Source organism: Schistocerca piceifrons, chromosome 2 (assembly GCF_021461385.2).
Source record: "Schistocerca piceifrons isolate TAMUIC-IGC-003096 chromosome 2, iqSchPice1.1, whole genome shotgun sequence".
NCBI classification, from domain to species: domain Eukaryota; kingdom Metazoa; phylum Arthropoda; class Insecta; order Orthoptera; family Acrididae; genus Schistocerca; species Schistocerca piceifrons.
Window position 1 is genome coordinate 413655415 of NC_060139.1, and position 27993 is coordinate 413683407.

The 27993-nt window shown below is 42.2% G+C and overlaps 1 protein-coding gene across 1 annotated transcript in view; it reads left to right on the top strand.

Annotated features, from left to right (window-relative positions):
• The window catches only part of LOC124776681 (sodium-dependent nutrient amino acid transporter 1-like), a 178045-nt gene extending 150059 nt beyond the window's left edge, over window positions 1-27986 (top strand). The window contains exons 5-13 of the mRNA XM_047251784.1: window positions 1191-1413; window positions 3404-3674; window positions 6399-6502; window positions 10278-10467; window positions 10557-10733; window positions 12044-12143; window positions 16057-16233; window positions 18764-18861; window positions 27036-27986. Coding sequence (XP_047107740.1) covers window positions 1191-1413; window positions 3404-3674; window positions 6399-6502; window positions 10278-10467; window positions 10557-10733; window positions 12044-12143; window positions 16057-16233; window positions 18764-18861; window positions 27036-27203 — 1508 coding nt within the window. The 3' untranslated portion in view covers window positions 27204-27986. The remainder of the gene's footprint in view (window positions 1-1190; window positions 1414-3403; window positions 3675-6398; window positions 6503-10277; window positions 10468-10556; window positions 10734-12043; window positions 12144-16056; window positions 16234-18763; window positions 18862-27035) is intronic.
• Window positions 27987-27993: the final 7 nt, after the last annotated feature.

The window sequence follows — 27993 nt, forward strand, 5'->3', positions numbered from 1 at the left end:
AGCTACCTCCTCCCCAGAGGTGTTACAAATACCATGGATAGGGAAGTACCGCCAACCTAGGCCCTCGTGCCGTACACGGCACACTTGTTTTATAAATAGTTATCTGTACAGTTCCAAAACCTAACACCACACTACACTACTAAACTAAGTAAAAAGAAAAAAAAGAAAAAATGGAAAGAAAGTGATGCAGAAATGAGGAAAGATGGAAAGATAGAGGGGATGGAGATAAGGAAACTGAGAGTAACTAGTTAGTATCCAGTTACAAACAAACTTTAAAAATAATGACAAGAGAATAGCGGTAGTGATAAGAATAACCGTAATGAATTTCGTAAGATAATAGTCGTAATTCTCACAAGGCTATTATTGTTTTATACGCACTTGATGAAGGGCAATCCACCAACCGCAGTCCATGACCCCGCATCCGGAGCGCTGGAGCACCCGCGGCACGGCGTCAGACTCGGGAAACGTGACCTCCTCCATTCTTGCACGTGGTCGTCGTTTCCTGGCGTGTGAAGTGTCGTCCATCGGATGTGATTGATGTTCTTTCTTCGACTGATACTGTAGGCCACCTCTGCTGGAGTTCGCACCGCTGGTTTCGTGAGGAACTCGAGATTTGAGACTCTTGGTACACCCTTTAAACATTATTCGCCCAATGCCAAATTCTGACTTCAGTCATCTTTCATTTTCACTGCCTCCTCTGAAGCTGGGTCTACAGTGAGAGCTGCTAGAAATCCCAGAGTTTTTAATTCTCATCCTCTTTGAAGATTAAGATACTTTTGTAGCAATGTTTTGGACAGGATGTCTGACAGTATCTTCAGAAAAACACAGACCTCTCTGTCACATTTAATGTCCAACAAACTTCGACCTCTTAAGACTTCTGACTCTGATTTTCGTGAGGGCCTTTGGTCGAGGCACTCTACAAGTTCCCGTTTCTCCAGAATTACATCTATCATTGCTTCTTGTACTGAATATATGAAGATTATTTGGATAAGGTCAGAATATCAACAAGAAATTAAGTACACTTTGCTAAGTGTTGGCTTATTATCGCTCTTGTAACACCACTCTAAACAATTATGCGCCAGTGACGTAAAATTGTTTACACTCCTTTTGCAAGTGAGAAATGTAACTCGATTAGGTCTTTGTGGTGGCTTGACATTGCTACTAACATCCTACCTTTTTCTCTGTTGCAGGTATCGGATACGGACAAGCATTGGCAACTATTGCTACGCTAACTTACTACTGTTCGTTGATGGCTATCACGTCCTTGTACTTTGTATTGTCATTTAGTTCTGAACTTCCCTGGGCCAAATGCCTCCCTGAATGGGAAGGGTACTGCATTGACTCCACTGGCAGTGGAGGTAACTTTACAGCTAACAACACGGACCTGCAGAGTTCGTCCGAGCTGTTCTTCCTGTACGTACCATGCAAAACATGAGTTTAGTTTTCTTAGTTCTATTTTATTTATCTAATATCTTACTGTAAGTCATGATAACTAATTAAACTGACATGCCTACTTCAGGAAACCAGTTAAGTCATGCACGAATCTTGAGGCATTACGTAACATATACAGGGGTTGTCAGAATCAGGCTGAAAAGCTTGTAACATAGTTGCAGGGTAAGTTGTGGTGAAAAATAATTGTTAAGAAAAAATTCGTTACTTTGCGCCGTTTCCGATTTCATTAGTACTAAAGGTACCCAGTCAGGTCGGCGAGCGCGCAAATTCAAGCAGCCTGCCACAGTCAGTGTCGTCAAATGCATTCTTCGTTTGGTTTGCTCAAACCAAACAAACGTAGCGTTTGCTCACCTAGCTTAAATTTATCACTTCCGAAAAAGACACATTTTAACTGGTAATGAACATTTGAACAAGTGGTAACTCACGGACCCACAGATGTCTGTGCATTACCGCATTCTAGGGCGCGTAAATACTGGAATATGCACGCGCAACGACCTGACTTGGTAACTCCCATTCTAATTAAATCATAAAAGGTGCAACGCATCGAACTTAACAATCATTCCTTAGCGCAACCTACTCTGCAACACTCTCACTAGCTTTTCGGACTGTTTCTGGCCACTACGTGCTTTTTGGTTTACATTCATCTTTAGACGTATTCTTTATTAGATATGCAATGACTATTAACGTCGGATATGTTTATTCACGTCTTTGCTCGTTCTACCAGCTCAATTGCATTAGCTATCTCGGCTTCACAGGCGATCAGTGCTTTATTGTAACTGTAGTGTAATCGTTCTTAGTTTTGCCATAGTTCTGTCCTACATTTAGCGTCTTCCTATAGGTAAAACTAGGCCAACGGCCTTCCCTCAGCAGTAACAATGGTTATCATCCGCTCACCGAAGAAAGAACTCCCGGGCATGTTTAGCAATTGGATGGGTGACCGTCCAGGGCAGCCGAGCGCTGTTGGCAAGGGAGGTACATCCACTCAGTCCTTGCGAGGCCAATTGAGGAGCTACTGGACGGAGAAGTAGCGGCTTTGATCACGAAAACTCACAATGGCGGGGAAAGAGGCGGGTGCTAACCGCATGTCCCTTCATGTTCGCATCCAGTGATGCCTATCGGATGAGGATGACACGGCAGTCGGTCGGTACCTTTGGGCCTTCCAAGGGCTGTTCAGACGGAGCAACGGATAAAATTATTCTGTGAATATATCAGTGTGTCTATCCGCCATGTCGTAAAATGGATTTTGTGAAGAACCTGTTTGAGCCAGTGGTTTATCAACGAATCTTCCGAAAGTAAAGCATCGAGCCACTGACACAGTGGATAAATGCATTATTAAAAACATAACAGTCCGTATGACCGCAACCCACCATTCACTTAGGAATACAGCAACAACATATATTTCACAACGAGTTCGTAAAAAGTTACTTGTTTTTCCAAGAAAAGTGACTTACATGTAATTTCAAGTGGTCAGTTCAATTGTAAAAAAATAGCAACTGAAGGTAATATTATTGAAACATACTGTGAAATAAGTAACTGCTACATTTATAAGTGACTGGGTTTAGTCTTCCGCACCGTTACAGTCCATGTAAAGTTTAATAAGCTAAGTCAACGTTATGATTTATCCAGTATTTCTTTTTCTGATCCTCCTTGTCTCTAACTAATGTTATTTTGGATCCCTCTTCACCGTATAATTTTGTCTCCTCATTTTGCAATGCCTTGAATTTGTTCATTGTTTAGACTATATTAATTTACTTTTCTGAGACAGTAACGTCTATCTTTTATTTTTCCAAAGGATTAACAAATTTTCTTGTTAGCTTTCGACCCTAGTATCAAGATTTTCCCCCTATTTCATCCGTAATTTTCTGTACGTATTTAAGAGCTACGTTTTTGAATAGTTTCGGATAATACTCTTGTTACGTTGCGATACCTAATATTAAATTTTTGCATCCAGGAAATACGTGCTGAATGAGGTTGCCGATATTGCTGAGGGCATTGGAGTTCCAGACTGGCGCCTCACTATAGGTCTGGCAGTTACGTGGATTACCATCTTCTTTGTGGTTTGGAAAGGCGTGAAGAGCTCAGGAAAGGCATCCTACTTCTTGGCGCTGTTTCCCTACGTCATCATGATCGTGATCCTCATACGCGGCGCTACTCTCCCTGGGGCTGGGGACGGTATACTGTTCTTCATCACGCCGCAGTGGGATCGGCTCTTAACGATTGAGGTAAGTGTCATTTTACTACCGTTATCCCTTGGCGAATTCGCTACTAAAATCATAGAGGCGATTACTTTTTGTGGATTCCGCTCGGAACATAAGTACATTTGATCAATATAAACAAGACAGTGATACAATAGAGAACGTATTTCGATCGGTTTCGACAAAATTTATAGGGTGTGCAAGAAATTGAAACGTTATTTTGACTAAAAATAAAAATTAATGCCTCTTTAACTATGAATACGTATTTCAAATTGAGAAAATTTTGTTATCACTTAAATTCGGCAAGTGCAAATGAATAAGTAGCGTACCTTATATGTCGAAGTCCTTGCACGAAGAATAAGTATCTTCGTACGAATGCATGGTTTCACGGCATTATACACTGATACAATTCTTACAAGTCTGGTGCCGCAAAAAGTGGTTAGAAACATGTGCTCTAAAGGTGCTTTGACGTCATTGTTGTGAATTTTTTAAGCTCACACTGACATCACACTGTTTTTTATATGTTAGAGAATATTTTAAGTGCGTGGACGGCGTCGCGTTGGGAAACCTATTAACTTGCGTTATATCCAGCCTATTTGTGGTGCACTTTAAGGGCATCGCCCTGAATACTTTGCTCCAGCAAAGCCTAGTTGCTATTAGCGCTGCATTGTCTGTCCTCTTGGACGTGGAAAGCTGGAAGAGTTCTTGGACTACATCAACAACTTCGAAGACCACATCAGGTTCACGGTGGAAGTTGAGACGGCCTGTGCCTTGCGATTACGTGACTTTCTTTCTCGTCCCGGAAAGCAAATGAGTATCTCAGCCCTATTGCTTACCGACAACATACCCAAACGAGCGGTTATCTGTACGCTACTAGCTATCACCACCCAACACAGAAACGTTCTTTTCTGTGGACCTTGGTGCATCAAGCGGTAACCGTTATAGACACTGAAAATCTGCCGAAGGAGCAGACCTCGCAAACCATATAACTGAAGACTCGTAAGCAGGAAACCCTCAAGGAAAACACGAAAAAGCTTCCGTTTTTGCCCTCTGTGGCTCAGTAACAGGAAAGATTAGCCAGCTCCTGAAGAGGTGTTAAATCAGTTCTGTCGTCAGGTCTTCTGCAAAAATTCTACAACTCCTGAGGCCGGTGAAAGATGACGTAGGCCTCAAAACGCCAGGAATATACAAAATGCAGTGTAGATGTAGACGGTTTTATGTCGGACACACAGCGCACTACTTGACAGCGCTATACAGAAAATTAAAAGTTTTCCCGCCTACGGTGCCCCCGAGAAATCAGTTAGCGGAACATGCCCTGGAAAATGGACATCGATTTGCGTTCGTCGAAACATCTATTTTTAAAAGGATTAATGGTTTCTGCAATAGGGTTATAAAAGAAGCAACAGAGACAAAAATTTCTGAAAATGCGTGGAATAAACACGGTGCTCTGCAATTTAGCACAACTTGGGACACAGCTATTGGAAAGTCGAAGTGGGCGCCGTGGTCTTGTTACCTTATTTGGCGCTGGACTTGGCATCAGCATAAGGACTGCACCAGCAACCACACAACAGTCCCCACTCGGTCGAAAGCTGATGGAAGCCCAAGAAAATTTGATCAGTAAGTACCTATAGTGGTCTGTATCTTCAGACTTTAAACTGAAAATAGATTTTCTAATCCATATCTTCTACATATCAGTGTTAGAAAATTCTACTCTCACTGATTACGTTTGCCTGAGACTAAATTGCGACAGAAAGAAGAATCGTAATGCATGGACATATACAACGTGTTAATGGTGGTACCCTTCCCGCTAAACATAAAAAAGAAAGCTCTAAACTGAATAAAGGTTTTTCTCCTTAAGACACCTTTTTAAAAATCAAGAAACGAATTTTTTTGCTATACTCATCCTCTTATCGAAACTAAATCCTTTCTTCATAAGTTCTCAAGGACTTGAGGCTGGACCCGGCGGAGGTTCGAGTCCTCCCTCGGGCATGGATGTGTCCGTTTGTCCTTAGGATAATTTAGGTTAAGTTGTTTGTAAGCTTAGGAACTGATGACCGTAGCAGTTAAGTCCCATAAGATTTCACACACACAAGTTCTCAAGGACTTGTGAATAGCAGATGTGGACGCAAATTGACAAAATATTGAAAATGGAAGCTTTTCTATTTAATTTGCATCCCCCAAGAAACTCGAAAGACGCTTTTGCAGCTAAGATGTATTTGGAACGGTACCAGTTCTTGAGACGACTTCTATTAACATTTGTTGAACTTCTATTTTGAATTAAGTCTTAAGAAGAAAAAAGTTACCCGTCTCCTCCTCCCTTTCTCCAATTTTTAACGGCTGCAGAATCTGCAACTACTGAACATAAATAGTTTTTTGACAGGTAAATTAGAGAACACAATTTTTTTGATGTTTCGGTTTTCTCAAAAGTAAACTTTGGTTGAGGAGTTCTTTTATTACTGTGCTGAATGTGTGGCTTTCTGTTTCGGTACCACTGTACAGGTCGTCATGCAATATGAGGTTTCCTCGGCAATCTGTGAGGTAAACAGGTAAAACACTTGCACATCAACCAGTTGGACGATTTGTATCGTTATATGTAAGAGACGTTCCATTTATTTTTGTCTCACAGACAGTTCTTTGATTAGTCCTTGTTCACGAACTTTATCTAAATGTTCTTGAGTTTTGTAGCACAACCCAAATATTACCTTCGAATAATTGTGATTGACTTACGAACTTCAGTACTTTATTTTGCAGGTTTGGTATGCTGCCATTACACAATCGTTCTTCTCACTTACCGTCTGTTTTGGGCCACTTATTATGTACTCATCATACAACGACTTCAATCACAATGTTCACAGGTATGAATATATATTTTTCAATTGCATCAAACACAACAGCTGAAACATTCGTTAGACATATCATATTCCACACAAATTGCAACAATTTAACATTGTAATGAACTCTGACGTAGAGTGTGCTCACACCCAAACGATGAAAAACAGGTCTTCACTTTCATAATGACCATATCTCATTATACGTTATACGAGGGGCGTTCAGAAAGTAAGCTCCGATCGGTCGCGAAATGGAAACGACTATGAAAGTCCGATAAAGCTTTGCACAGATGTGTTGGGTAGTGTCTCTAGTATAACCCCAGTTAGCATCACGTCGCTCTTCTCATTTCTGAGCTCGCAGTGAGTGCGTAAAGGTGTCTAGAAAATAGTGTCTGCCGCCAAGTACGAGGGCCTGGTGAGAAACTTCGCCTGAAGCTATGCAGCTAACATTACGTAACTGTCGTGCTGTTTCTTCTTCAAGACAATTCTCAGCCGCATTCTGCAGGGGCAATGAAGATGCTCCTGCATCGTTTTCAAATGGAAATGTGAGATTACCCACAATACAGTCCGCAATTGTCTCCCCCTGAGTTTCATCTCTGGTCACATGAACCGCTGTCTTTGAAGACAACATTTTGACACAGACAACGAGGTGTAGGCCAGCGTGGAGAATTGGCGGAAAGCACTGGCGGCTGCCTTCTATGATGAGGCTATTGAAAAGTTGGTACAACGCTATGACAAAAGTCTAAGTCAGAACGGCGACTACGTAGAGAAGTAGCTGAAAGGTGTAGCTAATTGTTACAAGTAAAACATTTCTGATGTTCACTGTGGTTTCAATTTGGCAACCAATCGGAGCTTACTTTCTGAACAGGCCTCGTATATTAGCAGTATTTGTGTGTTTTGAATAGTACAGAATCACGGCAATTAGTAATTCGTACACTATAAAGACGGCAAACGTATGATTCTGTTATAACTATAATTTGTATCGAAAAACAACAAAAAAAGGACTTGGTTGAGGGTTCTTTTATTTTGCTTGACAATGTCATAAAGTCATAACGTTACGTTCCATGCGAAACACGAGGTAGCCATTGCTTCTAAAACATTTCTCAAACTAAACACAGTGGTCTAGTATAGCGCTCGCGGAGTAACTTGACGGATAGCTGCATAATCAGTAGGGCACACGTGGAGAGGGCAGTAGTGGTGTCGGCTGTGGGCAGACGCTCTAGGGGAAATAGCGAGCGTTGGAGGGGACGTGCCGTTCTAAACTGCAGCCTGCGCTCATATTATGTTGTAAATATTAAGTGGACCCCTATATTAAGTGGAGCCCCTCCACACCCACTCTTGCGTGGTGGCCATTCAAACGGATGTATTGCCACCTCTGCTTTAGTTACTATGTAAAAGGAATTCCGCTGAAAATGCGAAGACGCAGCGATTTATTTTCGCCTGAGTTTGTAGCTTCTATGGGGGTGTCATGAGCGGCGAGACTCTGCTCTTTGTGTGCTATCATTTGTTAAAATCTCATGTCGATATTGCAAACCGTTTATGAAATATGAGAAATATTGTGGATACTTCACTGTGGCTTTAGTGCTGGCACGTGCGGTCGCAAATGAATGATTTATATCAGGTTAAATTTCTCGAGATTAGCGACATATAGGGGTCTTCACCCAAGTCTAAAGAAAAATTCCGTATGTTGGATAAATTTGATACGCAGCAACACCAAACGCTAATTCATAGCGACAACTTTCTTTTACATTGCAAACTTTCTCTAATTTCGCGCAGTGTCTTACTGCCATTCAAGTATCACAATATCTAAGACCATGAACGAAATGATTGGTACATAATCACGAAGCTGATATATAAAGCTATACGTAAGGCAAAAATGAAATGTTTTTACCCAATAGTTCCTATAAGATCGTTTGAGAAAGATCGCAGGGCTTGGGCCTGGATTCTGTCAACACCGACTGGCGGAAAGGGGCAAACATTGTCAGCTTTGCCTTCCGAAAAAACGAATGAACTAGCCCGCGCTTTGGACGAAATTTGCTCACTGCGCCTCGGCCACCGTTTCCTGGGCGGACTCTATACCTCACAGCAAAATTTTTCTATCATACTGAAGCACTTACTAGTTTTAGGAATTATATTTACTATACGTTATTTGCTCTGATGGAGCAAACATCTCGCACATTCGAAGTATATGAATGTGATGTATCTACATCTACATTTATACTCCGCAAGCCACGCAACGGTGTGTAGCGGAGGGCACTTTACGTGCCACTGTCATTACCTCCCTTTCCTGTTCAAGTCGCGTATGGTTCGCGGGAAGAACGACTGCCGGAAAGCCTCCGTGCGCGCTCGAATCTCTCTAATTTTACACTCGTGATCTCCTCGGGAGGTATAAGTAGGGGGAAGCAATATATTCGATACTTTATCCAGAAACGCACCCTCTCGAAACCTGGACAGCAAGCTACACCGCGATGCAGAGCGCCTCTCTTGCAGAGTCTGCCACTTGACTTTGCTAAACATCTCCGTAACGCTATCACGGTTACCAAATAACCCTGTGACGAAACGCGCCGCTCTTCTTTGGATCTTCTCTATCTCCTCTGTCAACCCGACCTGATACGGATCCCACACTGGTGAGCAATACCCAAGTATAGGCCGAATGAGTGTTTTGTAAGCCACCTCCTTTGTTGATGGACTATATTTCCTAAGGACTCTCCCAATGAATCTCAACCTGGTACCCGCCTTCCCAACAATTAATTCTATATGATCATTCCACTTCAAATCGTTCCGTAAGCATGCTCCCAGATATTTTACAGAAGTAACTGCTACCAGTGTTTGTTCCGCTATTATATAATCATAGAATAAAGGATTCTTCTTTCTATGTTTTCGCAATACATTACATTTGTCTATTTTAAGTGTCAGTTGCCACTCCCTGCACCAAGTGCCTATCCACTGCAGATCTTCCTGCATTTCGCTGCAATTTTCTAATACTGCAACTTCTCTGTATACTACAGCATCATCCGCGAAAAGCCGCGTGGAACTTCCGGCACTATTTACTAGGTCATTTATATATATTGTGAAAATCAGTGGTCCCATAACACTCCCCTGTTGCACGTCAGAGGTTACTTTAGCATCTGTAGACGTCTCTCCATTGAGAACATCATGCTGTGTTCAGTTTACTAAAAACTCTTCAATCCAGCCACACAGCTGGTCTGATATTCCGTAGGCTCTTACTTTCTTTATCAGGCGACAGTGCGGAACTGAATCGAACGCCTTCCGGAAGACAAGGAAAATGGCATCTACTTGGGAGCCTGTATCTAATATATTCTGGGTCTCATGAACAAATAAAGCGAGTTGGGTCTCACACGATCGCTGTTTCCGGAATCCATGTTGATTCCTACAGAGTAGATTGTAGGTTTCCAGAAATGACATTTTACGCGAGCAAAAAACATACTCTAAAATTCTACAACAGATCGATGTCAGAGATATATGTCCATAGTTTTGCGCATCTGCTCGACGACCCTTCTTGAAAACTGGGACTACCTGTGCTCATTTCCAATCATTTGGAACCTTCCGTTCCTCTAGAGACTTGCGGTACATGGCTGTTAGAAGGGGGGCAAGTTCCTTCGCGTACTCTGTGTAGAATCGAATTGGTATCCCGTGAGGCCCAGTGGACTTTCCTCTGTTGAGTGAAGTACTGACGGAGTACTGCACAGGTTATAAACCACTGATACACGTCGAAAGCTGGTTAACTTCTAATATTGTTGCTACTTATTGTTACCATTCTGAAGTTTCTCATTTTTTTCAGAGACGCGCTGATTGTGACTACGTTGGACACATGTACAAGTATCTTAGCAGGCTGCACTATATTCTCCATCCTTGGAAACCTCGCCTATGAAATGGGAGTAGACGACATTTCTGCAGTAGTTAATAGTGGGACTGGACTAGCTTTTATCTCGTACCCTGATGCCATCGCGAAGTTCGAATTCGTACCGCAGGTGAGAGAAAAAAATATGTTGAGGAACTAGAGCCTGCATAAATGTTGAGATGACCGGCGCATCAGGACCTGTTTCCCTCCTATTTTCAGTTGTTCGCGGTGCTCTTCTTCTTCATGCTCTTCGTGCTGGGCGTCGGCAGTGCCGTGGCTCTAGACAGCGCCGTCAATACTATTATCCGCGACGACTTTCCCAGCATCAAGCAGTGGATGGTCGCTGCCTTGACGTGCGTAGGAGGGTTCCTCACAGGACTGGTCTACATCACACCGGTGAGAAAAGCCACACTTTTCCCCACTAACCATGTGCAGGCGCCTATTATACCTCACACTGAATTGTAAGATATCAGCTATTCGATAGTACTGCTGAGAACATGGTAATAGCACTGACGAATTTTAGTCGTTAATTACTGACAAGGGAACCTCCCCATCGCACCCCCCCCCCCCCTCAGATTTAGTCATAAGTGTGCACAGTGCATGGGCCTTGAAAATCTCAACACAGATCAATCGAGAAAACTGGAAGAAGTTATGTGGAACTATGAAAAAAATACGCAAAATATGCAAACTGAGTGGTCCATGCGCAAGATAGGCAACATCGAGGGTAGTGTAACCTCAGGAGCGCCATGGTCCCGTGGTTAGCGTGAGCAGCTGTGGAAGGAGAGGTCGTTGGTTTAAGTCTTCCCTCGAGTGAAAAGTTTACTTTCTTTATTTTCGCAAAGTTATGATCTGTCCGTTAGTTCATTGACGTCTCTGTTCACTGTAATAAGTTTAGTGTCTGTGTTTTGCGACCGCACCGCAAACCGTGCGATTGGTAGACGAAAGGACGTGCCTCTCCAATGGGAACCGAAAACATTTGATCGCAAGGTCATAGGTCAACCGATTCCTCCACAGGAAAACACGTCTGATATATTCTATACGACACTGGTGACGGCATGTGCGTCAAATGACAAGAATATGTTGTTGACCCACCTAACTTGTACCCTTGGGTAAAAAGGTTCTTCTACCTCGCCCGATTTAGGTTTTCTTGTGGATGTGATAATCACTCCCAAAAAAGTGATGAAAACATAAGAGTTTGTCACATAACCTGAAAATAAAAAATTAAACTTTTCGCTCGAGGGTACACTTGAACCAAGGACCTCTCTTTCCGCAGCTGCTCACGCTAACCACGAGACCACGGCGCTCCTGAACTAATAATAACCTTGACGTTGCATATCTTACGCATGGACTACTCAGTTTGTATATTTTGCTTACTTTTTTCATAGTTCCACACAACTTCTTCCAGTTTTCTCGACTGATCTGTGTTCAGTTTTTCAAGGCCTATCCCCTGTGCCAACTTATAACTAAATCTGAGGGGGGTGCGATGGGGAGGTTCCCTTGTGAGTAGCACCATTTAATTTAAATATTCCTTAATCAGAATAAATTTTATTTGCAACAGTGTAAACTGAGAGCACCGATCAATCGAAAAGGCAATTAACTCTTCTAGTGCTTCTGTCTGATATAGTATCGTATGATTTGGTCCTTTTCCGTCTAGTAAAAATGCATATGTCCTTTGCACTTATCTATTTTTTTTTTCCTTTTTTTAGGCTGGTCAGTGGATATTAAATCTCGTCGACTATTACAATGTAACTTTGACATGCTTTGTGCTGGCTTCAATTGAAATGGCAGCTGTGGCGTGGATATACGGTAAATACTACATCATTTCATTTTTTCATATTAGTTACATGAATATAAATTACATATTCTAGCCACAGTCTACATAGCTTCTGTGAATTTTGAACCAAAGACTTCGGGAAAGACTACGTCGTAATATTAATAAGCCTACGTATCACGAAACATAGTCACAATGCTATTTTTAACTAGTCATAAATATATAAAAATCGTAAGGACAACAAATTGTGCAATCCAAACTGTTACTAAAATAAGTATTTGATAATTACTTGACTATTTTACAAATACCATTACAGTTATGATGATTTACGTTACAGCCGGCCGGAGGGGCCGAGCGGTTCTAGGCCCTACAGTCTGGAACCGCGCGACCGCTACGGTCGCACGTTTCGAATCCTGCCTCGGGCATGGATGTATGTGATGTCCTTAGGTTAGTTAGGTTTAAGTAGTTCTAAGTTCTAGGGGACTTATGATCTCAGCAGTTGAGTCCCATAGTGCTCAAAGTTATTTACGTAACAATTAACGTAATTTCCTTTTTAGTCTTGAAACTGTAGTCACTGTTACACATCATTGGATTCGTCTCGATAGCTGCTATCAGAAAATAAGTACCATAAGTACCAAATTATAGCATTCCATTAAAAAAAAAAGTAGGCCTTCATATCTCTGAAGCGGCCCCACCTAGCAACAAAAAACCAACGTCATATTATGTCCCCCACTGTCCCATGCAACATTTGTCCCACAAACTTCTCAGCTGCTGTCATACTTTCGGAGTTATTATTGGCGACAATAGTTAGTGACTCACACTGTAAGCGCGCTAAGGAACGTTTGTTCGTGGATGCAGCAGGAACGTGCGATGTTTATAGATTCCTTTCGTGTAGTGTATCTGCATCTGGTAAAGTATATCAGACGTACTTGACTAAACTAACACATGGGGTGTTCCGACGCCACAGCGTTTGTTAACCACTTATAATTACAATTCGAATTTTGTAGTTCATCGTACGGCCATGACTCGAAGCACTTCATGCACCACGGCCTACAATATGAAAGTAAATTATATATTTCTGTTTCAATTTGTCAATTCACGGTGGGCACTAATCAGTTTATGCTGTTCACACTGGATACCGTACGCTCACTAATCACGCGACTTGACGATTTGCACATCGTATTTCCAAGATTATTGTTTGAAATGTCAGTGGTCAGTACACGATGAGAAACACATTCAGTTAGTAGCTTACTTGTCTGCGGTAAGTACCGAAAACATACGCACAACACCAAATAAAACAATTTCGTAACAGCGGCCACGAACACAGCGCTTTCCTGCTCGCTCTGTGGACTCCTTCTATAGTTTTCATCTGTCGATCTCTAGATAAAATCCTCAGGCTCATCTTCCCCAGCACTACACGGAGTGCAATGTTTTACTATTTCACATGAAACCGCATTGTTATATCATCATTTTCGTGTAAATAAAAATGAATTAAGTATTAATTCAACACATGTGCAAACACAGAACATCATAAATGTGTAAAATAACAATTTCACAAATAGCTACCACGTAACATATATAGAAACAAACTTACAAAATCTATACCGTAATAAATCTCTCAAATGTGTGAAGAAAATACAAAGAAAGGAAAGAAGAGAAAAAAGGAAAAAAAGAAATAAAAGAAAATAAATTATATCGTATTGTAGTGGCACCTTCATACGGGCATGTAACTGTGGCTAGGTCTGATTTGTTGTTTCACAATAAACATCTCCGAAAACAATGTAAATCGGGAAGGACCAGGAAGAACAGTTGAAAGGAGTGGATGGCGTCTTGAAAAGATATTATAAGATTATCAATAAAAGTAAAAGAAGAGTAATGGAAAGTAGTCGAAGTAAATCAGGCGATGCTGAAGGAATTAGAGCAGGAAACGAGACGCTAAAAGTAGTTGATGAGTATTCCTAAATGGGCAGTGAAGTAGGGGAGATATAAAATATAAACCGGCAATAACAAGAGAATAATTTCTGAAAATTAATAATTAGTGAACATTTGATTTAAATTTAATCGTTGGGAAGTCTTTTCTGAAGGCATTTGTCAGGAGCGGAGGTTTGTATGGAAGAGAAACGTGGAAGATAGGCAATTCAGACAAGATAATGCAGATGAGTGGATGGGTAAATCGAACAACAAGTGAGGAGGCAGTGAATCTAACTGGGAAAAGAGAATTTTTTGGCGCAAATATACCATAAGAAGGGATCGGATGATGACACACAACTTGAGGCGTGAAGGAATCGTTAATCTACTAATAGGAAGAGGCGTATTTATGCGGGGTGGAGGGGGTGTAACGAGTAACAATTGTAGAGCGAGACCAAGGCTTTAATACAGTAAGTAGATTAAAATAGACGCAGGTTGCGGTATTTACGCAGATATAAAGAGGCTTTCTGAATATAGTCTAGTATGGAGAACTGCATCAAACTAGTCTTCAGACTGAAGTCACAACAACAATAACGGAAACCCACAGTTCTCAGACCTCTACGAACCGATAACGTCATAAATAAAGGAAAACACGGTCTTCTCTAATGACTGCATCAGTTAGTAACGACGAGTGCGTGATATTGCTTGGTATGACTTTTTTCCTACACGTACCGCCCTTTTTTTATCTGGGTCAATTGTTTTTAATATGAAAAATATTATGTGACACCATGGTTTGGTGACCAAGTCGAATTTTAGCCCCCCTCCACTCGGATAACTGAGTGGTTATGTCACTTGAAAGGTTGGAAGACGGACAGGCCGTATCGCCTTAGCAATGTCATGACCTGAGTGTCACTGCAGTGTTCAAACCAACTTTCGGGTTGTTCAGGCTTTCCCAGGAGGAGTAGTCGGTATTCAGGTATACGACAGGAACGATCATTTAAAGCAGAAACTTCATATAGACATATGCCCTATGGTATCCGAGATAGAACTTATTTGATTTAAAGTGTTATTTATGTTCTATATTATTCACTATATTGTCAGTTTTACTCATGTGCAGCAGTTAGTAAACGTTACAGCATGCGTTTTACAAAGTATCAATTGGACAATATGTACGTTTAACACTTTCGCGTCAAGAATTCGACGTACCGGAAAGCGCCGACAGTATTCTTCGACAGCAGTAAGGGTACTACCACCGAAGAAGCTGGAAACGTAAGCCATATCTGCATATTCTTCATTAGTGTAGATGTGTGGCATTTTAGCAAGTGCGTTTATAACACAGTTAACGGATGCTTGTCTCTAATACACACACAATCCCTGGCACTACTTCGCTCACAACACACCATCGACAACTGCGCACTTAAGGCAAGGTTCAACGGGCTAGTTTAATGGAAAGAGATTGAGAGTCACGGGGTAGTTTGGGCTAGAATAAAACATGAAAGAGGCGTGGTGGGGAAGACAGTTACTTGCACTCCACTAACCCAAAAACAAATGTGTGTTACATGTGTTCTATCTCGGAAACAATTCGGAATACGGCAGATGTCTACATGGAGATTTTTCCATCAAATGAGCATTTCGGTCATCCCTAAATATTGACCATTCCTGCTGAGACACACTGTATGCGTTTTAAAATCAGAATACCCAATGAGCCACCCTTTGGCTCTTAGTATTAACCCTTTAGATCCTTGTATACGGCTGGTTCATGGCTCTTCCTGCGTCACCACGAGCAGGTGAATTTCCATCCGTTTAAGACCTTATTCTTACAGAAATTGTACAGTAGTACATAGCTCCATCATGGTGCAATAGCACAAAGGAGTACCCATGTCTATTACTCTGTTCTTATCAGAGGTCCCCGATATAGTAGATATCTACTTCTTAGAAACCGTCAGTTGGTTGTGCCCAGTTTGTAATGAAAACTTATCTCCAACTTTTGATTTTTTTCAATGTTTACTAAGTAGACTAAAATATGATGTACTTTTCCAGGAATGGATAACTTCTGCCAGGATGTAGAATTCATGCTGGGACACAGAGTGGGAATGTACTGGAGGATCTGTTGGGGTTTCATTACGCCTGTCGTGCTCATATTGGTTTTGATATACTCTCTCGTTACATCTACTCCACTGACGTATACTGGAAAATACTACGACGACGCGTCATACGGTAAGTGATTTGCATTAAAATGAATATTTGTGTTCTTATTAAAATAACTGCACACTAAAGCAGGAACGCCGGCCGGGGGCCGAGCGGTTCTAGGCGCTACAGTCTGGAACCGCGCGACCACTACGGTCGCAGGTTCTAATCCTGCCTTGGACATGGATGTGTGTCCTGTCCTTAGGTTAGTTAGGTTTAAGTAGTTCTAAGTTCTAGGGGACTGATGAACTTTGAAGTTAAGTCCCATAGTGCTCTGAGTCATTTCAACCATTTTGAACTAAAGCAGTTTTAAGCACAAAGAACGAAGCGGACCGATGGTAATTGCTGTATGGAAGGTAAAAATATCTCAGGAAATTATGTATTACGTAAAAAAATTACTTCGTGGAAAAAAGGAGAAGAAGTTGTTGTTTAAACTCTGATTAGATATATGGTCGTATGGTACTAGATCTCGGGTGGTTGGAATGAAATATCAATGACACATACAGATAGCTAAAATCATACTCTAAAATCCGTTAACAGGTCGTTAACAACATACAAAATAATAAATAAATACTTTTAGTGTGAATTATAGTATTCATATCACAAATCACACAAACTACAAGAGAAAAATGAAAAAAAACGCATAAAAATGTGTGTATGATTATCAAAGTTTGTAAGTATAGAACGACTAAAAAGATACGGATACGAATTAGTTAAAATACCCAGTGTTTGAGATTATCAAATAACATATGTGCTACACGGACACTATAAAACGTATGCGTAACAGTATGTAGGCCTAATTGTGAAGTGACTGGTAATAAAGTATTCCGATAAAGGCGTGTTTTACACAACAGTATGTGCAAGACAAATTTGCTGTGTCCTTGCCCATAAATATCGTTCCCATCTCCATCGACACTGAAAACATGTACATAAGCAAAAGGATGATGATTTCTCCTCTTCGCTGTCATAATGTAGAGACTTCCTCATAAAACGGAGCGTTCATAAAACTTTAATCTGATCATAAAATTTATTTATATTTGTCCAAATCACGACAGAGAGATGAAACCAGCCTAAAAATGTTGTATATTTAAATATGTTTAACGAAGATCAAGAAGGTGCATAAATCTTCCTCGTCGTCTACAGCCTTGGTGTCAGTACATTTAGCAGGTATTCAGTTGAAAGATATGTATTGGACATTTCGTGATAGATTGTAACAATGATTGGAAATATTTTTCCAGTACTGGATCTACAATTTCTACAGATAGCACCGAAGAAAAATATGTAATGGGCTTATGTGAAGAGCGTGTGGCAACAAGTTCTAGGACCGCAGGTAACTGATCCATCGCCCAGGAAGAATCAAGTCAAGACAGACGCAGACGTCCTCCAACTAAACGGACCGTGCACTGTCTTAGTATACTCAAACAACTGAAGAATTCTGAACACCGAATAAGCGTTTCTTGCATGTTCCCTTCATCATTGATATAAAAAGACGCTGCTTGACATAAAGCAAATAGTCTGAAATGACTGTTATCATCCTAAAAATTGTGTAGCTTTAGCAACAGATTTTTTGTGGGGAAAATAACGCCTAAATCACTATTAGAATGTTGTTTCGTTGTAACACCGTTTCGGCTACTGCCACCATAAGAAATCAAACAGCTTTTAAGTTACAGAACCAGATTCAGTGTCGGTATTAGTCGGTATTAAAAGCAATGCCTAGCCTCCTCGAGGCGATTTGGCGTAGGTTTCAATACTGACATCGACTCTACTTCTGCAGTTTCTAAGTTTTTTGATATCTGATGATGCCAATAGTCGAAACGGCGTAATAAGTGAAAGAAAATTTTAATGGCAGTTTAGACTATATTATTAACCAAATGTTCACAATGTACGCAAACTGATTCATTTCCTTAATAAATTCAGCAACTATTGCTGAACAGTTTGCACTGCATACTCACGAACCTATACACGTTTGTGTAAGGTTCACTTACCAAACATTTTGGTATTATAATTTATGTGCGGTCGTACAAAGTGACTTCTTCAGATGTTTCGCGAAACTTTGGTTTAATGTCCTTCAGACGGCAAGATCAGGAAAGACGGCGCACATGCCAGGGTTAGGGAAAGATGGGGAATGGCGAAGAAAATCGGCCGTTTCCTTTTCAAACGAGACACCCAGGTATGTAACTTAAATGATTTGGGAGACCATGGAAAACGTACATCTAGATGGTCAGACTGGGATCTGAAACCCTGTCCTCCCAAAGGCGAGTCCACCCACTGCCTTAATCACTGCGTGGCCCCACTCAGAGCTAGGCATTGTAGCAGCTGACATCTACACCGCATATCGTGTTAGAAGATACCAAAACTTACGCAGAGGCACCATGTGAAATTATATAGATTTCTGGCTACTTCCTAAAATCTTTAAATACTCTAGAATGTGCAATTACTATGAGATTGCTTCCTCCAGGTTTTATTTCTTCTCACACTACTTCCTCTATTGCTTAAGTAAAACCTTCAGTTCACGTTGTAGCGCTTTTCCAGACAAACTAAATTGCTTTTTTGTTTGCAGTGGCGGCCTGGACTGTGTTTGGATTTTCTGTTCTGCAGTGTCCGTTGTGGATACTATATATTCTTGCGAAGAACAGATCTGGTCGCACTTGGAAAGAGGTAAATCTTTATATTCATTACATTGTTTCTTTAATTTATATTACATACTTTCAAATTGAACGAAATTATTCAGTTCACAGTGGTGTAATTACACTGTAAGGGTTATAGAAATCATACAATGCAAGCTTACTAGACTGGTATTTATTGTCTTTGGTGGCAAATGATGTTGAGATTTAGGTCGAGAGTAAGGGCAAATTTTCTATCACACTATCCACCATAGGCTAAATAGATACGTTGTTACATTATCTACGTTTACACCCTTCATAACAAATACTTTATGTTGTGTCTAGACAAGACAGCCTAGACACAATGAGAGGAAGCCGAAAGGCACGCGCTTAAACTCACGCAGGCTGGCGTAAGGTCTGAAACAGGATACGTAATGAATGTTATAAAGAAAAGTACGTAGCTTCTGGAATACTTAACTTTAATCCACATTTGTAGAACATCGCTCTTGATGATACATTAATAGAATCTCAATATCAATTGAATACGGCGCCTTGCTAGGTCGTAGCAAATGTAGCTGAAGGCTATGCTAACTATTGTCTCGGCAAATGAGAGCGTAGTTGTCAGTGAACTGTCCCTATGAACGTCGGCTGTACAACTGGGGCGAGTGCTAGTAAGTCTCTCTAGACCTGCCGTGTGGTGGCGCTCGGTCTGCGATCACTGACAGTGGCGACACGCGGGTCCGACGTATACTACCGGACCGCGGCCGATTTAAAAGCTACCACCTAGCAAGTGTGGTGTCTGGCGGTGACACCACACTTTAAATCTTTGAACATTATCTGCTAATGTCAGCAGAAGTGTACAGAAACCCTTGCATATGCGTTTATGATTGCACGAGACTTGGCTCAGTAAGGATATCAACAAATTTCGTCCGAACAGTAAAGTAAATCGACTTGCGCTGGGATCAGCGTAATACTCAATACAATTCTTCAGAACTAAAATATTATCTACATCTCATCGTATTTTGAATATAGGCAGAGATGGTACAGAAAATTAAAAAAAATTATGAGAAGATAGCAGGTGTACTTCTGCAACTGTTTCGTGTAGGTAATTTTGTTGATTACGTCCATAACCCAGGACGTTGGAGAGAACGTGGCGACCACGAATTTTATGCACTTCTCTTTCGCTTTGGCCAAAATGCTATCTAGATTTGAATCGGAAACATCTGATTCGACCATCACTGTACACAAAAACGACCTCAGCTACGAGGCGTATTATCTTAGTAAGGCGCTCGACACGTACACATCTTGTCCAAACTATGGCGGAAGAAATTTTCACCGCAACTATTGACCGGTAAGCCAGTTATGTTCCTTAGACTCCTCTTACAGCCCTTTTCTTCTCCACCCAGCATTAAAGTTTATGCAACCGGTGTCGCTCGTAGTAAGATTATCGAGCAGCGGGTGCCAATATATTGGAACGCACATATTGTTACATACTCTACCAGCTGGAGCTACTAAATCATAGTTTCGAATCTAGAAAGTAGCCTGATAATTTACTTCGTCTATCAGTTGTTCGTCACAGCCATTGTAACTCATTTTTACTTTATTTGCAATTAAATGATCATGTTCTGAATTAAAAGCTCTTCTTGAACTACACTACCTGACAAAAAAGTGAAGCACCCGGAGAAGACAGGGTCGAGTGTTAATTTAACTTCGTACACTTACACACTGTGGGAGGTTATGTAAATGAGCGGAGATTCAGTTCTCTGTGACAGATACACTGAAGAGCCAAAGAAACTGGTACACCTGCGTAATATCGGTAGGGCGTCCAAGAGGACGCAGAAGTGCAGCAACACGACGTGGCATGGACTCGAATAATGTCTGAAGCAGTGCTGGAGGGAACTGACACCATGAATCATGCAGGGCTGTCTATAAATCCGTAAGAGTACAAGGGGGTGGAGATATCTTCTGAACAGCACGTTGCAAGGCATCCCAGATGTACTCAATGTTCATGTCTGTGGAGTCTGGTAGCCATCGGAAGTGTTTAAAGTCTGATGAGTGTTCCTGGAGCCACTCTGTAGCAAATCTGGATGTGTGGGGCATCGCATTGCCCTGTTGGAATAGCCCAAGTCCGTCAGAATGCACAATGGACATGAACGGATGCAGGTGACCAGACAGGATGCTTACGGACGTGTCACCTGTCAGAGTTGTATCTAGTCGTATCAGGGGTCCCGTATCACTCCAACTGCACACGCCCCTCACCGTTGCAGAGCGTACACCAGCTTGAAGAGTCCCCTGCTGATATGCCGGGTCCACGGCAGGAGGTTGCGTTCATACCTGTACACGTCCAACCGCTCGATACAATTGGAAACGAGACTCGTCGGGCTAGACATGTTTCCAGTCATCAATAGTCCAATGTCGGTGTTGGCGGGCCCAGGCGAGGCGTAAAGGTTTGTGTCATGCAGTCATAAAGGTTACATAAGTGGGCCTTCGGCTCCGAAAGCCCATAGCGATGATGTTTCGTTGAATGGTTCACACGCTGACACTTGTTGATGGGCCAACACTGAAAGTTTGCAGTAATTTGCGGAAGGGTTCCACTTCTGTCGCTTTGAACGTATCTCTTCAGTCGTCGTTGGGCCCGTTCTTGCAGGATCCTTTGCCGGCCGCAGCGATGTCAGAGATTTGATGTTTTACCGGATTCCTGATATTCGCGATACATTCTTGAAGAGGTCGTGTAGGAAAATCCCCACTTCATCGCTTCATCGGAGATGTTCCGACTGTAGTACCAGTTTCAAACTAACTCAAATCTTGATAACCTGGCATTGTAGCAGCAGTACCCGATCTAACAATTGCGCCAGACAGTTATTGTCTTATATAGGCGTTGCAGTTCGCAGCGCCGTATTCTACCTGTTTACAAGTCTCTGTATTTGAATACGCATTCCTGTACCAGTTTCTTAGGCGCTTCAGTGTAGAAAGGCCGCCATTAATGATGTTCGTGTTTCATGTTGTTGTAGGGTAGATATAGGGGAGAACAATGTCAGATCTACGTAATCACTGTGAAGAAAGCATAGATGCCGCGTATTCGTGTGAGACAGCATTATCAACACCTGACAGAGTCAGGAAGGGGCATCGCTGTGGGTCACCACTGGTCGACCAATCGAATCACACTATATGCAGATTTGTGGAACATTCGCACGTGCCTGTGGCCTATTGTTCCGGTCGACAACGTTTGACCACTATAAGAGAGAATTTTCGTATTGTGCACCAATCACGCTGCAGCCCATTCAGATATGGCCCTCCATCTATGAACGAATTATATACGACGGTCACTCCAAAAGAAATGCAAACTATTTTTTTAAAATCCATCTTTTATTCTACATGTTTGAAAGTTTCACAGTGTGCATATACATCCTTTAGGAACAATATTTTCATTTATGCACATAATTTCCATCCCTCTCAACTGCCTTACTCTAACTTGGAACCAACGCCTGTATATCCGCACGGTAAAATTCTGGACCGACCTGTTGGAGCCACTGTTTGGCAGCGTGCACAAGGGAGTCATCATCTTCAAACCTTGTTCCACGAAGAGAGTCTTTCATTTTCCCAAAGAAATGATAGTCACGTGGAGCCAGGTCAGGACTGTAAGGCGGGTGTCTCAGTGTTGTCCATCCGCGTTTTGTGATCGCTTGCATGGTTTTTTTGTCTGACATGTGGTCGTGCATTGTCGTGCAACAGCAAATCATCCTGCTTATGCCGATGTGGTCGAACACGACGCAACCGAGCTTGAAGTTTCTTCAGTGACGTCACGTACGCATCAAAATTTATGGTGGTCCCACTTGGCATGATGTCCACAAGCAAGAGTCCTTCGGAATTGAAAAACACCGTAGCCATAACTTTTCCAGCAGAAGGTGTGGTTTTGAATTTTTTGTCCTTGGGTGAATTTGCATGATGCCACTCCATTGATTGCCTCTTCGTCTCTGGTGAAAAATGATGGATCCATGTTTCATCACCTGTCACAATTCTGCCAAGAAATTCATCTCCACCATTCTCGTACTGTTCCAGAAGTTCGCTGCATACCGTTTTTCTTGTTTCTTGATGAGCCACTGTCAACATCCTGGGAACCCACCTGGCACAAACTCTTTTTAACGCCAACACTTTCAGCATTCTGTAAACACTTCCTTCCCCTATGCCAACGCAGCGTGACAATTCGTTCACTGTGATGCATCTGTCAGCAGTCACCAATCCGTTATCACTCTGTACATCGTCTGGAGTGTGTGCAGTACGAGGCCTGCCGCTGCGAGGACAATTCTCAATATTGCCGTGCCCGCTTTCATCACGTAACTTCATAACTGTACCGACTAACTGTACTGCGATCGACAGCAGCATCTCCATACTCCTTTTTCAACCTCTTGTGGATGTTTCCCACTGTCTCGTTTTCGCAGCACAGGAATTCTATGACAGCACGTTGCTTCTGACGAACGTCAAGTGTAGCAGCCATCTTGAAGACATGGTGTGAAGGCGCCACTCGCGGGAACAGGTTGAACTAAATTTGAAAACAAGCGGGAAGGATTTATCTACACACTGTAAAACTTTAACACATGCAGAACGAAAACTGTATTTTTACAAAAATAGTGTGCATTTCATTTGGAGTGACCCTCGTAGTTTCTGTAAAATTGGTCGGAGACTAGCAGCAGCCGCACTACCGAATTAACGTCCGATGCCCGTTAGCAGCACAACACAAACGGCTGCGTTTGGAATGGGGCCGTGGCCGGAAAACACGGATTGCTGATGAATGGAGTCACACTGCGTTCAGCGTTGAATCCCGGTTCTGCACTACATCGATGACAATCGTTGCCGAGTATGGCGGCGATCTGGGAAGAGGTCCCATTCATCCAAAGTTTTAGGGAGGGTCAAAGCTGTTACTCCTGGCGTCATAGCGTTGGGAGACATCAGGTGTGACTTCAGATAACGGCTTGAAGTGACTGAGGGAGCTTGACGGCACAACAGTACGACACGAACAACCTGCGTCCCCTTATGCTACCTTTCACGCAATGGTATACTAGTGTCATTTTTCAACACGACAATGCTCATCCACACGCATCGTGTTGCTCTGTGAAACGGCTGCGTGAGGCTGAGGTACTCCCGTGGCCAGCAAGATTCCGAGATCTTTCGCTGACAGAACAGGTACGAGACCATCCCAGACGTCAAATCCGTCCCATTTCCGGTATCCAGGATATCAAAAGACCAGATACCACAGATGCGGGTCAACTTGCCTAAGAAGAGAACACAAGAGCTTTAAGACTACCTTTCCGACGGAAACTGTGCATGCACCCAGGCCACGGGGTTGCAATATCATATTGTGAAATGGGCTCATACCACCAAGTTCTTTGCAGATGTGGCTCGGTTTTGTAATTACTGCTATAACAACCCTGTCTTTCAGTAGGACCAAATACTATTTTGTCATAGTATTGTTACGAGTTTCCTTATAACAAGTCTTTTTACCTTTGGTACACAGCAATCTGAGGAGAAAAAAAGTACGTTTTATAAATTATAGAGCACAGCAATCAGTCGTCTTTGTTTTTGCAGGTTTTATTTGGCAAATTCGGATTTCGGCTAATCCCCAGCCATTATCAGTGCACTATTTTCTAGTCTCAGTGAATGTCAGTTCCCCGTTGTTCGGGCGTCAGTCACAGTTGTTTGAATGCTGATTATTCAAAGAACTGTGGCTGACGCCCGACATTATCATCCCTAAAAATGAAGTCTCTTGAAAAACGCACACGGGGAAGGAGTCCCTGTGACAGTTACACTGATGGGTGATTGTAACGTGTTAAAAGATCTGGAAGTCAATTCGCCCGTGCAACATTATGCCTTCCCGATACCATAACACCTGTACCACCAAAACGACCTTGTTCAACAATGCTGAACGTCCTACGTATGGTGAGGAATGAGAACGCGCAGTGCACCCACGGACGTTTCCGACCATGTTGGTATTGATGCTCAGGGTGTTACGGTCTGGAGAGGCCTAATACTGCATGGGGTACTGACCTCCAGATCTCTGAACACATTACACTCACAGGATAACGTTACTGTGACACTGTACTTCTTCCCCATATTTGTCTTTTCAAGGTGCATTCGACCCTGATTACATTTTTGCGGTTGATAAGGCGCGATCACGTCGAATAGCGCAGGTGGAGGAGCTCTTGGAACTAGAGGATGTTCGGCGAGCAGACCGGTCTGCCCATTGCTCCGACATGCATCCAGTCGAGCACGTGTGGGAGTCACGGGGAGAAGTACTACACCGTGCCCACCTCCACTAACTACCGTCCAGCAGGTGTCAACCGCGCTGGTGGAGAAAGGGAACGCCCTGCCGCATGAACTCTTTACCAACCTTGCGGCCACCATCGGAGCATTTTCTAGAGCATGTATTGCTGTCCGTGGTGATTACACATCCTGTTAAGAACCGTACCCGTCGTCTGTAATGTCCAGGGGAACATTACGGAAATGGAAATGAGCGTTTGGCGTCATTGGCCGGGAGGCCCCTTACGGGGCAGGTCCGGCCGCCTTGGTACTACATTCGACGCCACAATGGGCGACCTGCGCGCCGGATGGGGATGACATGATGAAGACAACACAACACCCAGTCCCTGAGCGGAGAAAATCCCCGACCCAGCCGGGAATCGAACCCGGGCCCGTAGGACGGCAAACCGTCACACTGACCACCTTTTTTTTTTCGTTGTGTTTGGTCGTTGCGGACGTCACATGACATCCGTTCAAGTTCATTTGTTGCTCCTTCCACTCAGTTTTTTTATTACTGAGGCCAACTGGCTCTCTGACCGATCACGCTGAGCTGACGTGCCGGCGTGCAACAAAATGCCTTTCCTTATCCACTCAGTTATCAGGGCGGACAGGGGAACACTATGAGTCGCAGTAACTTCAATGTAATGTCTTTTCAGAAAAGTTTCAGGACTATTCTCCTCTCCGCGTACTTGTTTGTTTACCTTCTGTACTATTCTGTAGCAATTCTCTCTATGTGTGGTCCAAGTTTTATCGACGTAATCATGTTATTTGGCAGTGACAAATCACGCGAAATTGCGTTCTTCATTAAGTTACGCACGTCAGTGCGCTCTTGACGAAACTGGAGAGGACTCATGAAATTTAGCCTTTTTCACTGGTCGAAGCTGGACTCATTCGTTGAAAATGAATGTTTGCTAATCGTGTTGTGAACTCCCTGACAGGTAGCAAAAGGAAGACGAATCTCATGCATCTCTTGCCCGCCACACCATCCTTCGCCAGGACTGACTGAAGTAACCAAGGATATCCCTCCAATTAAATATCTTGAACAAAAAAGGAACTAAAATACTCACTAAAATCTATGGATGGAATGCGAATATCCTTACAATTTTACAGTAGTACAGAACAAGTAAGAGGACCAATACCGTTAGCGACTTAATTGCAATATCTTTTCTTCTTTTTCGCATTCATTTTATCTTGCCCATCATAATTTTAAGTGTTTATTGAAATGAGCGCTGGAATTACGAAACTTCCTGGTGTTTAATTATTTCTCCCTAGTAGACTGCTCGTATGATTCTAATTTTAAGATTTATTTTTTAACTTTCATTTTTTAAATATTTGTCTTAGTTATATTACTTTTATTGAGGTGCACTCAGCCCTATTGAGGCCATTTGCGGAGCTACTTGACTGAGCAGTAGTGACACCGGTCACGAAACCTGATAACGGCCGGGAGAGCGGTGTGCTGACCACATGCCCCTCTGTACGCGCATCTGGTGACGCCTAAGGGCTGAGGATGACACGTCCGCCGTTCAGTACCGTTGGGCCTTCAAGGCTTCTTCGGGTGGTGTTTGTTTTATATTATTTTTGTACCTAATTAGCTTATAATTAGTACTTCCAATTCTTTATTATAAATAGGCGGATTATTGTCTACTGTGTCAACTGCTCAGTCTGCTTATAGAATAGAAACTGTTCGAAATCTGTTTCTGTCTCGAAAAGATTTACTTCCATAACGACACATTGTTTTCTGTAGCTTATGTCGCATAAAATCTTATTTTCGTGCTATTTACATTTCGGATTACCATTTCTCTAATAAACGCTAACCTAACACCTAGAGTATTTGGCGTATGGTCTGTCAAAGGTATGATGTACGGAAATGTTTGGCAATGCTGTCATTATGATTTTTCATTGAGCTAATTGGAATTTTTTTTTATCTTGTTGCAGGCATTCCGACTGTCGTTCACGCCGTCTGCAAAGTGGGGTCCTAAAAACGATAAACGAAGAGGTGAATGGCTAGAATTCAAAGCCAATAAAAAAAGAGAAATTCAGCTTAAAGATCACGGAGTATTTAAAACACTTATATTTCGATATTTAGGCTGCGGGAGACCTTGAAAAGACACTGGGAGAATTTATGTGTGTACAAATGATCCACAGTCCACGAGTTGCGGTGCACTGGCTTTCTTTGACATAAAAAAAGTTCAACTTGATATAATAAAGTATTCCACTGACATAAATGGTGAAGAATGAAAATATGTCGAATCCTCTATACACTGGACTAACAATGCCGTATTACTTCCAAGCACGTTCCTTAGTTTGGACTGGCCACAGCAAAACAGTGCTTAAGAACAGCTGACGTTGTTGAAAAATAAATGGAAGAGCTTTGTAACTGCCCATGACGAAATTCATATGCAAATTCATGCCACGTTACTTTACTCCAGTTGAAAAGCATTCCAGGGAACGTATCTGGGGTATACCATGCTCATTGTCAGACTAATATTAACGCAGTTTGAGAATGACAGAATTGTGGATGAGTTCACTGTTTTAATATCTCTCTGTCTGTCGCAAGTTCTGCAATACTCAGGAGTAGACAAGCTGGCTGTGATGTGAATCCACTTGCTGTGTTAAGAATACACATGCGAAAGCTTACCTCTATTTCGTAAGGCTTAATTGTGATATTAGTGTAAGTGTAAAGAATGTACAAATTCTTTATTATGTATGTTTCAATTTGATCTGTACCGTGTACACTGATCACCTATTATACAGAGAGAATTTTTGACTGTGACATTACAGCAGAGACTCTACCAAATAAAAATAAGTTTTATGATATTACTGTTATCAGACTATCGGGCCTTAAATATTTTGTCATAAGAAATATCACTACAGTAGTTTATATAAAGCTGCG